This window comes from Diplotaxodon limnothrissa, unplaced genomic scaffold (genome assembly GCF_057381915.1).
Source record: "Diplotaxodon limnothrissa isolate DT_005_m unplaced genomic scaffold, D_limnothrissa_male_GT1.1 unmapped_scaffold_4, whole genome shotgun sequence".
Classification (NCBI taxonomy): Eukaryota; Metazoa; Chordata; class Actinopteri; order Cichliformes; family Cichlidae; genus Diplotaxodon; species Diplotaxodon limnothrissa.
The window spans coordinates 3,807,501-3,819,461 of record NW_028188558.1 but is presented as its reverse complement, the minus strand read 5'-3'; the positions used below and the strand labels follow the sequence as shown (position 1 = coordinate 3,819,461).

At 43.3% G+C, this 11,961-nt stretch overlaps 1 protein-coding gene across 1 annotated transcript in view; it reads left to right on the top strand.

The window, feature by feature from the left end:
- The first annotated feature begins 7,749 nt into the window (after positions 1-7,749).
- LOC146606908 (uncharacterized) overlaps positions 7,750-11,961 on the top strand; it is a 22,019-nt gene continuing 17,807 nt past the window's right edge. Inside the window, exon 1 of the mRNA XM_085349243.1 lies at positions 7,750-7,867. Within this exon, the coding sequence (XP_085205369.1) occupies positions 7,831-7,867 (37 nt within the window). The 5' untranslated portion in view covers positions 7,750-7,830. The remainder of the gene's footprint in view (positions 7,868-11,961) is intronic.

Genomic DNA, 11,961 nt, shown 5'->3' with positions numbered 1-11,961 from the left:
TCTCACTGTAACTTTTAAATCGACCAAATGTTGCGTAAATGACGTGTCACGTGACTTGAGCACACACGCACACCCCCTGTCCTCACAGCAGACATTCATCTTAGCCCCCCCCCCCCGTGTTTTGAGATCATTGCTGCAACAAAAAGTTGCCACACATATTTCTACATGAAACGTACTGAATCAGTTGGCACATATTTAATATATATATATATATATATATATATATATATATATTAAATATAATATAATGTTGTTTTGTTGAGTGGCTGAAATAAAGCTGAATCACATCACAGGAACGACACAGCCCTGTTCCTCCAGGCTGTTAACCTGTGAATCAGCAAACATGTATGATTTATTGTCATTCATTTGCTGAACAAACTTTCCTCTGAACTTTGACCCTGACAATTCAATTCCATTTTATTTATATAGCGCCAAATCACAACAAAAGTCGCCTCAAGGCGCTTCATAGATACAGAGAAAAACCCAACAATATGACCCCCTATGAGCAGCTCCCTAACCATGGATTGGAGAAGAATGTGAGATGGTAACAATGAGAGCTCAGGAGATGGCAAATACACTAGAAGAGCTACCTTTATATCACGCTGAGCTGAGGGTTTGTCAAGCCCAGCTCAGATTTTCAGGAGAAAGGTGATCTGAACCAAAAGCAGGAGGAGGTCATCACTGCTGGACCGAAGGCTAAGAAGGAAGAGCTTCTGCTGTTTGCAGTGTATACTGCTGTGGATGCTGTATCGTGTGACATGCACAAGATGTTTTATGCAGACTGAACTCTTTCTTTGTAGTGTTTACCTGGAGAAGATCGGAGGGGCTGGCTAAAATGATGAAAGCTCGAAGCAGATTAGAACACCGCTTTGAAAACTTGTACGTGATGCTGTGGGGTTGATTCAGTGACCTTGTGGGGCCATAACAGAGAAATGACAGCAGTGTAGTGGATCAAATAAAGAGTGATGATGTTATATTTGTGACTGTAGCAGGACCAAGGCTCAAAAGGTTGCAGGCGTTGTTAATTGAGCAGAAGATGGACGGCATCAAGCCCTCTCCTCGACAGCTACAGGATCACAGTCTGTAGGTTCAGTTATGCAACGTTTTAGCATCGATGCGTGAAGTTAAGAGCAGACAGGGAGGTTATTTTTGCACTGGGCTGGAATGACTCAGTTTACCTGTCAAAGGCTATCACGGCTGGGAGAAAACCCTCAGCATTAGTAAAGAAGGACCACGGTGGCCTCTGGGTAGAAACACTGCAGAGTTCATGTGGATACGCTGCTGCATTAGGTCAGATAGAAATATCATAAAGCATCATTAAGTAAAAACGTTTATTAAGAACAAATGTTTAAATATTGTTAACGTGTTTCCCAGAAACATCTGTAGAGACAAAGAGCTTTCTGTTGTTGCTTCGAGGAAACAAGCTCTTCTTTTTAGTTTTGTCCTGGTATTTATTCCAGGACGGACTCATCCACTGAGCAGTGTTTGGGTTTCTTCCTTTTCCTCGTTCTGGATGCAAACTATTACAACTCGGGCTTTATTTCAGTGACAATGGCCTTAAGCTGCAATACAACAGGAAGTTACTCATATATAGTAATTTCCCAGACCATATTAAAAATCCATTAACAGGAAATACAAATGATGGGACAATGCCACAGCATGGACATTAGAACAGTTGGGAAAATTTATCTGGAAAAAGGTGAAAATGAGGCTTCATTGAACTGGAATTACAAAGACCAGGAATGTGAGATCCACCAGCCACAACTGAGGGTTTTTACACGTCATATCCTCAAAGTAGAACTACAGTGATCAAAAGAATCGACTTTAATGTTATTCTTTCTTTATTTATGTTAGATTTAACCCCCCAAAAAGCTTTGATCTTTAACTAGTCTTTGGACTTAGCTACAGTACGGTCAGGTTGACAGTTTATGGGTAACATGTGGCCACCAGGCACTGCGACACACTTCCATGTTATATTACCTTGGCGTCCCGTAGGAATACAGGAGAATCATGTGAGGAATCTAAGAGTTGTTTCTTAATTCAATTCAGTTTTATTTACACAGCACCAAATCACAACAGCAGTCGTCTCAAGGTGCTTTATACTGTAAGGTAGCTCGTATAATAATACATACAGAGAAAAACCCAACAATCATATGACCCCCTGTGAGCAGCACTTTGGCGACAGTGGGAAGGAAAAACTCCCTTTTAACAGGAAGAAACCTCCGGCAGAACCAGGCTCAGGGAGGGGCGGGGCCATTTGCTGTGATTGGTTGGGGTGAGAGAAGGAAGACAGGATAAAGACATGCTGTGGAAGAGAGACAGAGGTTAATAACAGATATGATTCAATGCAGAGAGGTCTGTTAATACATAGTGAGTGAGAAAGGTGACTGGAAAGGAAAAACTCAATGCATCATGGGAATCCCCCGGCAGCCTACATCTATTGCAGCATAACTAAGGGAGGATTCAGGGTCACCTGGTCCAGCCCTAACTATATGCTTTAGCAAAAAGGAAAGTTTGAAGCCTAATCTTGAAAGTAGAGATAGTGTCTGTCTCCCGAATCCAAACTGGAAGCTGGTTCCACAGAAGAGGGGCCTGAAAACTGAAGGCTCTGCCTCCCATTCTACTTTTAAATACTCTAGGAACAACAAGTAGGCCTGCAGAGCGAGAGCGAAGTGCTCTAATAGGGTGATATGGTACTACAAGGTCATTAAGATAAGATGGGGCCTGATTATTTAAGACCTTGTATGTGAGGAGCAGGATTTTGAATTCAATTCTGGATTTAACAGGAAGCCAATGAAGGGAAGCCAAAACAGGAGAAATATGCTCTCTCTTTCTAGTCCCTGTCAGGACTCTTGCTGCAGCATTTTGGATTAGCTGAAGGCTTTTCAGGGAGTTTTTTGGACTTCCTGATAATAATGAATTACAGTCGTCCAGCCTGGAAGTAATAAATGCATGAACTAGTTTTTCAGCGTCACCCTGAGACAGGATATTTCTAATTTTAGAGATGTTGCGCAAATGGAAGAACGCAGTCTTACATATTTGTTTAATATGAGCGTTGAAGGACATGTCCTGGTCAAAAATGACTCCAAGGTTCCTCACAGCGTTACTGGAGGCCAAGGTAATGCCATCCAGAGTAAGAATCTGCTTAGATACCATATTTCTAAGCTTTTCAGGGCCGAGTACAATAACCTCAGTTTGATCTGAATTAAGAAGCAGAAAGTTAGCGGCCATCCAGGTCTTTATGTCTTTAAGACATTCCTGCAGTTTAACTCATTGGTGTGTGTTATCTGGCTTCATGGACAGATAGAGCTGGGTGTCATCTGCATAGCAGTGAAAATGTATGCTATGTCTTCTAATGATGCTGCCTAAGGGAAGCATGTATAATGTAAACAGAATTGGTCCTAGCACTGAACCCTGTGGAACTCCATAATTAACCTCAGTGTGTGAAGAGGACTCTCCATTTACATGCACAAACTGGAGTCTATTAGATAGATATGATACAAACCACTGCAGCGCAGTACCTGTAATACCTACAGCATGTTCTAATCGCTCTAATAGGATATTATGGTCGACAGTATCGAACGCTGCACTGAGGTCTAGCAGGACAAGCACAGAGATGAGTCCACTGTCAGAGGCCATAAGAAGATCATTTGTAACCTTCACTAAAGCTGTTTCTGTGCTGTGCTGAGCTCTGAAACCTGACTGAAACTCTTCAAATAAACCATTCCTCTGCAGATGATCTGTTAGCTGTTTGACAACTACTCTTTCAAGGATGTTTGATATGAAAGGAAGGTTGGAGATTGGCCTATAATTAGCTAAGACTGCTGGGTCTAGAGATGCTTTTTGAGTAAAGGTTTAACTACAGCCAGCTTGAAGGCCTGTGGTACATAGCTGATTATTAGAGATAGGTTGATCATATTTAAGATCGAAGCATTAATTAATGGCAGGACTTCTTTGAGCAGTTTTGTAGGAATGGGGTCTAAAAGACACGTTGATGGTTTGGAGGAAGTAATTATTGAAGTTAACTCAGAAAGATCAATTAGAGAAAAAGAGTCTGACTTAACATCAATGGTACTAAGAGTAGCTGTAGATAATATTACATCTGTGGGATGATTACTGGTAATTTTTTCTCTAATGATAAAAATTTTATTTGTGAAGAAGTTCATGAAGTCATTACTAGTTAACGTTAAAGGGATGGTTGGCTCAACAGAGCTCTGACTGTTTGTCAGCCTGGCTACAGAGCTGAAGAGAAACCTGGGGTTGTTCTTATTTTCTTCAATCAGTGATGAATAGTAAGATGTTCTGGCTTTGTGGAGGGCTTTCTTATAAAGCAGCAAACTATTTCTCCAGGCTAAATGATGATCCTCTAGATTTGTGACACGCCATTTCCTCTCCAGATTACGAGTCATCTGCTTTAGGGTACGTGTTTGAGAATTATACCACAGAGTCAGGTGCTTCTGATTAGAGACCTTAGTTTTCACAGGAACTACAGTATCCAGAGTCGTACGTAGTGAGGAGGTGAAATTATTAACAAGATAATCGACCTCTGTTGGGGTAGCGTTCAGATAGCTGCTCTGCTCTGTGTTGGTACAGGGCATTAGAGATGATAACAGTGGGTGGATTATATTCTTAAACTTAGTTACAGCGCTTTCAGAAAGACATCTACTGTGATAAAGTCTACTCTCCACCGCTGTGTAATCAATTATTGTAAATGTAAATGTTATCAGGAAATGATCAGACAGCAGAGGGTTTTCAGGAAACACTGTTAAATGTTCAGGTTCGATGCCATATGTTAAAACAAGATCTAGAGTGTGAATAAAGTGGTGGGTGGGTTCTTTTACATTTTGAGAGAAACCAATTGAGTCTAATAACAGATTAAATGCCATGTTGAGGCTGTCATTTTTAGCATCTACATGGATTTTAAAATCACCCACAATAATTATTTTATCTGAGCTCAGAACTAAATCAGATATAAAGTCTGAGAAATCAGACATAAACTCTGTGTAAGGCCCAGGTGGACGATAGATGATAACAAGTAAGACTGGTTTCTGAGTTTCACAGCTGGGGTGGACAATGTTAAGCATCAGGCTTTCAAATGAATTAAAAGTCTGTCTTGGTCTTTCATTAATTAATAGGCTGGTGTGAAAAATTGCTGCCACACCTCCCCCTCGGCCTGTGCTTCGAGATTTCTGGTAGTTAGAATGACCGGGGGGGGGGGGGGGGGGGGTGTTGATTCATTTAAACTAACATAATCATCCTGCTACAACCAGGTTTCTGTAAGGCAGAGTAAATCAATCAATTTGTTGATCAATTATTAAGTCATGTACTAACAGAGACTTGGAGGAGAGAGACCTAATATTTAATAATCCACATTTCACTGTTTTACTCTTTGGTTCAGATGTGGATACTGTATTGTTCTTTCTTTGTGATTGTTTATGTTTAAGTTGTTTGTTGCTGGTTTTTAGTTTGTTTTTTGTCTGTTTGGGAGCTGACACAGTCTCTATGGAGATGGGTTTTTGGGGGGGTAGCAGGAGGAGAGAAGCTGCAGAGAGGCGTGTAAGACTGCAACTCTGCTTCCTGGTCCCAACTCTGGATAGTCATATTTTGGGGGGTTTAATAAATTTGTCCATGTTTTAGAAATGAGAGCTGCTCCATCCAAAGTGGGGTGGATGCCGTCTCTCCTAACAAGACCAGGTTTCCTCCAGAAGGTTTGCCAATTATCTATGAAGCCCACATCGTTTCTGGGACACCACTCAGACAGCCAGCAATTTAAGGAGAACATGCGGCTAAACATGTCACTCCTGGTCTGATTGGGGAGGGGACCAGAGAAAACTACAGAGTCCCACATTGTTTTGGCAAAGTTGCACACCGATTCAATATTGATTTTAGTGACCTCTGATTGGCGTAACCGGGTGTCATTACTGCCGACGTGAATTATGATCTTACTGAATTTACATTTACCCTTAGCCAGCAGTTTTAAATTTCCTTCAATGTCGCCTGCTCTGGCCCCTGGAAGACAGTTGACTATGGTTGCCGGTGTCTCTAGCTTCACATGTCTGAGAACAGAATCGCCAATTACCAGAGTTTGACCCCCGGCGGGTGTGTCGCCGAGTGGGGAAAAACGGTTAGACACATGAACGGGTTGGTGGTGTACCTGTGGCTTCTGTTTAGTTCTATGCTTCCTCCTCACCGTCACCCAGCCGCCCTCTTTCCCCAGCTGCTTGGGATCTGCTGGGGAACAGCTAGCGGGGCCTACGCTATCTTCGGCTGCACCAGCTACAGGGGCCTGGCTAGCTACGGGTGAATGAAGGGTGCGAAGCCGAGTCTCCAATTCAGTAATCCTGGCCTCCAGAGCTGCAAATATGCTACATTTGTTACAGATATCATTACTGCTAAAGGAGGCCGAGGAGTAACTAAACATCTGACACAATGAGCAAGAAAGTGCAGGAGGGACAGGTGAAGTAGCCATGGTGCTAACGAGTCGGCTACGAGCTAAGCTAGCGAGACAGTACAGAGACAGTGAGTGAATACTTTGGCTAGAAATTAGGTAGTGAGCACACAGAAAGTGTGCTTCGGATGAAGCACGTGAAGATTATACTATGAAAAAGAATGTATTTAAAAGTTGTTAATTAAATTGCTAAGCAAATAAGCTACTCAGAAACACCACTGTGTTTGAGCAGGAACAGGAAGTGATACTCTACCGCAGAGCGAGCGAACACCAAGTGACAGCGCCACCAAGAGGTAGCATGGTTTGGATCACACATTAGTGTGTCACACGCTCCCTGACAAATGGAAATGGCTCCTGACATTCAAAAATACAAACATTTTCAAAAGTAATGCCGTCAAATACTCAACATAGCATATGTGCAGGGTAAGTATATGGCCCAACTGGATAAGGCACACAAGATGCAAACCCTGGGCTAAATGGTACAAAAAGTGTTAGTGTCCATGGCTGGTATGGAAAGAATGGCGCAGCTAGTGCAGATACTATGGCCTGTGGCTGTAGAGCCGGTTCTCCCAGTGACTCATAAGTAAACACTTGTCTACGTCTCCTTTCTCGGGCTGTTGTGGATGATTACTATAGCTTTCTTATGTGACGTTGTTGTCCCTGGCTCTCTTTCTCTCTCTCTCCCTCCCGTTATGTTCCTGTGCTACTGCGAGTGCAACTACCGCCCCTCCCCCCTCTGCCCAGCGCAAAGCACAAGGCTCGTGTGCGGAGTGACACGGAAAAAAGTGCGAGAGAGAGAGAGGGTGAGACCGACAGATCACTAACAAAAGCACACACAAGTATGCATACTGAGAAAAGCGCCCCCCCATTGGTTGGAGTCACTATAGCTGCTCCTCACAGCTGTTTACTGATTACAGATACTTGTGTATATCCTTCTGTCTTGTCTTTCAGGTTCTGTGTATGATTTGAGTCTGTTGTGTTACAGATGCAGCAGTTTTGAGACCCAGCAGTCTGTTTGCTTCATCCTCAACTTTCCACCCACCTCTATTTTTTCTCTTTCTTAGTAAGGTTTTAAAAAAACTGAGCTTTAAAATGAATAGTGGTAATAAAAAACGAGAGAGACACACAGTGATCACTGACTTTTTTTAGTGGCTTGTTCAGATAAAATAGAAAGAGACACAAAGCATTAAAACATGTTAAAAACACAACAGCCTAAATAAAAGCTGTAAAGCTTTTATTTTGAAGTGGTAATCTGTCAGTGTTTCCGGTGGAATCGAAAGTTAGTTTTCTTTGTGCGTCATTTGGTGCAGACCAACATATCTTTGCCTGAGAGAGGTCGGTAGGTCTGTGACAATCAGCTGTAACGGGACTTTATACCGAGGATGAAGACGTTGGCGATGTTTTTCCTCCTCTTACTCGGTAAGAAAATCGCTCTGAACCCACACGCACAGGAGTTGAGTGTGTGCAGCCTCTCGCTCACTTTAGTGCTGTGTTCCTGTAATGACCCTTCTTCATCTGTACAGGGCGGGACGGTGTTCCAGATTAACTGGCGTTGGTCGAACAGATGTGTGGTAGACTTGCTTTTCAGGAGCTGCTACCTACAAACCAGCAAAAAACACCAAATGTGTCATCTGTGACACTTGTGAGGTTATCTCAAACACACTCCGTCAGTCTTGATGCTGTTGAAGAACAAAATGTTTAAAAATGTGGCGAGTTTACCTGGTGATATCCTCAACAACATTGGAAGTTACGAATTTATTGTGCATGAAACGAATTCAAACGTGTTGCCGATGTGTGTCACAAGTTGATCTGGCTGTAGGCTGTGGCACTTGGCCAGAGGTGGCGCTGGCTGATTCGAGTCCACTTGAGTGAACACAAAGTAAACTGCACGCTTTAGTTGTGAAGCGAAGACGCTGAAATCGGAGTAATATCACGTATGAGGGGAACGATAACGACGACAAGATTCTGCCGATCGTTTACTTTGTCTGTCCTGTGAACAACATCGGCGTGGTGTTTATTTATTGTTTGCTGTTTTCGCGATCGCATGAGAATATCACCCGTTCTGACAAAACGTCCTACTTTTGCAAAACGTCCTACCGTAAGTAGTTTATGCACACTTCTGCTGTCACAGAGTAATTCCAGCACAAGTGTAAGGTATGACGGTTTGGCACTTAACTGTGCCCATCAGAGTATGCTTGTAGCTCACATTCAGAAAGCCTGGACGGTTTGCCACTTCATTTTACCCGTTAAAGTATGCTTGTAGGTAACATTCACAAAGGTAGCATGGTTTGGCACGTATTTTAACCGTCAGAGTATGTTTCTAGCTCATATTAAGAAAGGTAGGACGATTTGCCAGTTAATTATAGCTGTTAAAGTATGCTTGTACGTCACATTCACAAAGGTGGACGGTACGGTTCGCCAATGAATTTCGTGTAGTGCGCATGCGTAGAAACAACGGGTAGGATGGATTCCCTGTTCGACCAACGCCAGTTAATCTGCGACACCGTTAATCTGGAAAATCGGCAGCGTCAACGGCTGCACACACCCAGAATTTTTTTTGCCGCGCCCTTTATTTTACTTGAAAATCATTGTGTGTGTGTGTGTCTCCCCCCCCCCCCCCGCACCTCAGTATTGTACTTCCGGTTTGGAACGCTCAGTGCGGTTCTGCACTGCTGAGAGGTGTGTCGGAGGTGTAATGTGTTTACTTATGTTCCTGTATGAATTAATACTGTGCGCCTGCTTATCACGTAAGTATTGTAAGATAAGGGTTTGTTTAACTTTATCTGTGTTATTTGCTTAGTAAGAAGCTAGTCCCATTGCTGTGGCTAAGATGCGGCTTTTGGGCTACTACAGACATCCTTAGTTCGGCCCATATTTCATTTTATATATGACTTATTGTTGAGCACTGTAGTTGTGGGTGCATGTAACTATTTACTATCTTTATGGTTATTGCCTGCGTAGTTGTAATCTGTAGAGGTCCTGTTTGCAGATGTATATACCGGCAGAAGATTCATTTATGGTTTTAGATGGCCATCTAGTGGCCATTTAATTATATTGCAGATTGTGTTGCTTTGTTTAAAAGATGACAGCTATGTTGGAGTTGTGTTCACATTTTGCCTCCAGTGTTTACTGCTTAGCAATACAAGTATGAAATGTGTTTAGGGACAGAATGTGTTTAAGGTTGTTTTTTTGTTTTGTTTTGTTTTTTTTAGAAAGAGTGTGTGAGTTATTTACCTGAACAGTGTCTAAGGTTTGACCAAAAGAGTGTTTGATTTGAAAAATAAGGTTAGGCTGCTGAGAATTTGGTTTAGAGAATGGATTTTAGTTTTTAGGGATCCAGAAAAACTAACTGACATATTTAGTGTGTCATCCCAGAAAGTGCTGAAACATTTCTCCCAGTGAAAACAGGACTGTGGGATTTCCTCAACTGGTGCTGAGGTTTCATTCAAACAGCTGATGCACTTTCTTATTTTAGTTTCCTGTTCTGGTCCAGCTGGGCTTCACATCAGGTGACAGGAAGTCACCTGATTGAGATAGATAGATATATATATATATATATATATATATATATATATATATATATATATATATATATATATATATATATATATATATATATATATATATATATATATATATATATTAATATATATATATAAAATATATAAATATATAAAAAACCCTGGATAGCGTAGTGGTTAAACTACACGCCTTTGGAACAGAGGATCGCAAGTTCGATTCCTGCCTGGGGCGTCTGTATCCAGTAAGGGTCCTAAGGCTAGACCCCCTATGCTAAGCAAGCCTACCGCAGACATGAGCGAGACAGATAAATATGAAGGCATGCCGGCTCGGACGTCGCCCGGATCAACAAGGTCCGCGTCAGGTGTTGAGGAACCAGGGCACCCTGACGAAAAGTGGGCTACTGGAACAAGAAGGCATCGGTGGGCAAGGGACGAAAACAGGGCGTTGTTGGAATGCTACTACGCAAGTAACCCCGGCGGAAGGGGCTACATGAATAGGATGAGGGACCTATGGATTCTTCGATACCCAACATCCACAATGACGGCGAAACAACTAGTAGCTCAGTGTTCCAACATTCGAAAGAAGGGACTGCTCTCACAGCTAGAGATTGACGAGGTACAACACAAATGCTACGGCAAGGAGGAGTCAGGACGCCAGGTCAGGGGGGAGATATCATCACCCCCACCCGAGATTGGGTACATAGCCCCAAGTGCGATAGGAGAAGGATCATTGAGTGCGAGAGGAACTGACCTGAAAAAATAGGATCATGGCCAAGCTTGAAACCTGGATCCCCCGTAGCCGGTTACCAAGATTACATGAAGTACCCTCAGAAGGTCTGCTAGATGATGTTAATGCAGCACTACGGACAATACCTACAACCACGGTTACCGACACTAACAAGCTGATCTACAATACGGCAGCAGTGATCAGTGAGATGCTTGGCTACAAGTTGAACAGCCACAAGGGGCAGTACCCTCCATGGAGAAGGAGGCTAGAGGGCAAGATCAAAGTAGCACGGAGGGAGGTTAGCCAACTAACGGAGTTGCAGAAAGGTGCGACAAATAAGGTGCCTAAGAAATACAGCAAGCTGTCCATACCTGAGGCCTTGGAAACTGCCAAGCAAAGACTCACAGCCTTGGCCAGCCGCTTGAGGAGGTACACCAGAGAGATAGAAGGCAGGAGAATAAACCAGCTGTTCTCCACAGAACCAGCAAAGGTGTACTCTCAGTGGCAAGGGAACAATAAGAGAACAGCACCACCAAGGCTGGAGACAGAACAATACTGGAAGAGCATATGGGAGAAGGATGCAACCCATAACGGCAATGCTCAGTGGCTAGAGGATCTGAGGGCAGACCACAGCGACCTCCCTGAACAGGGTCCAGTAACCATCACAGTGGCAGATATCCAAGAAAGGGTCTCCAGTATGAAGAGTTGGACAGCACCAGGGCCCGACATGGTTCACACCTACTGGCTGAAGAAGCTGACTGCACTCCACGAGCGTCTGGCAGCACAAATGAACCAGCTGCTAGTTAACGAAAGACACCCGGAATGGCTAACTGAAGGCCGGACGGTCCTGATCCCCAAGGACCCCAAGAAGGGACCGGTCCCCTCCAACTACCGACCAATAACCTGCCTCAGTACTACATGGAAGCTCCTGTCAGGTATCATATCGGCTAAGATGAACAGGCACATGGGTCAATACATGAGCGGGACACAGAAAGGAATTGGCAAGAATACCAGAGGTGCAAAACACCAGCTACTGGTAGACAGAACAATCAGCCGAGACTGCAAGACCAGACTGACCAACCTGTGCACTGCCTGGATTGATTACAAGAAGGCCTATGACTCAATGCCCCACAGCTGGATACTGGAATGCCTAGAATTGTACAAGATCAATGGGACCCTAAGAGCCTTCATCAGGAACTCAATGGGGATGTGGCGTACAACACTAGAGGCCAACTCCAAGCCCATAGCACAAGTTACCATCAAGT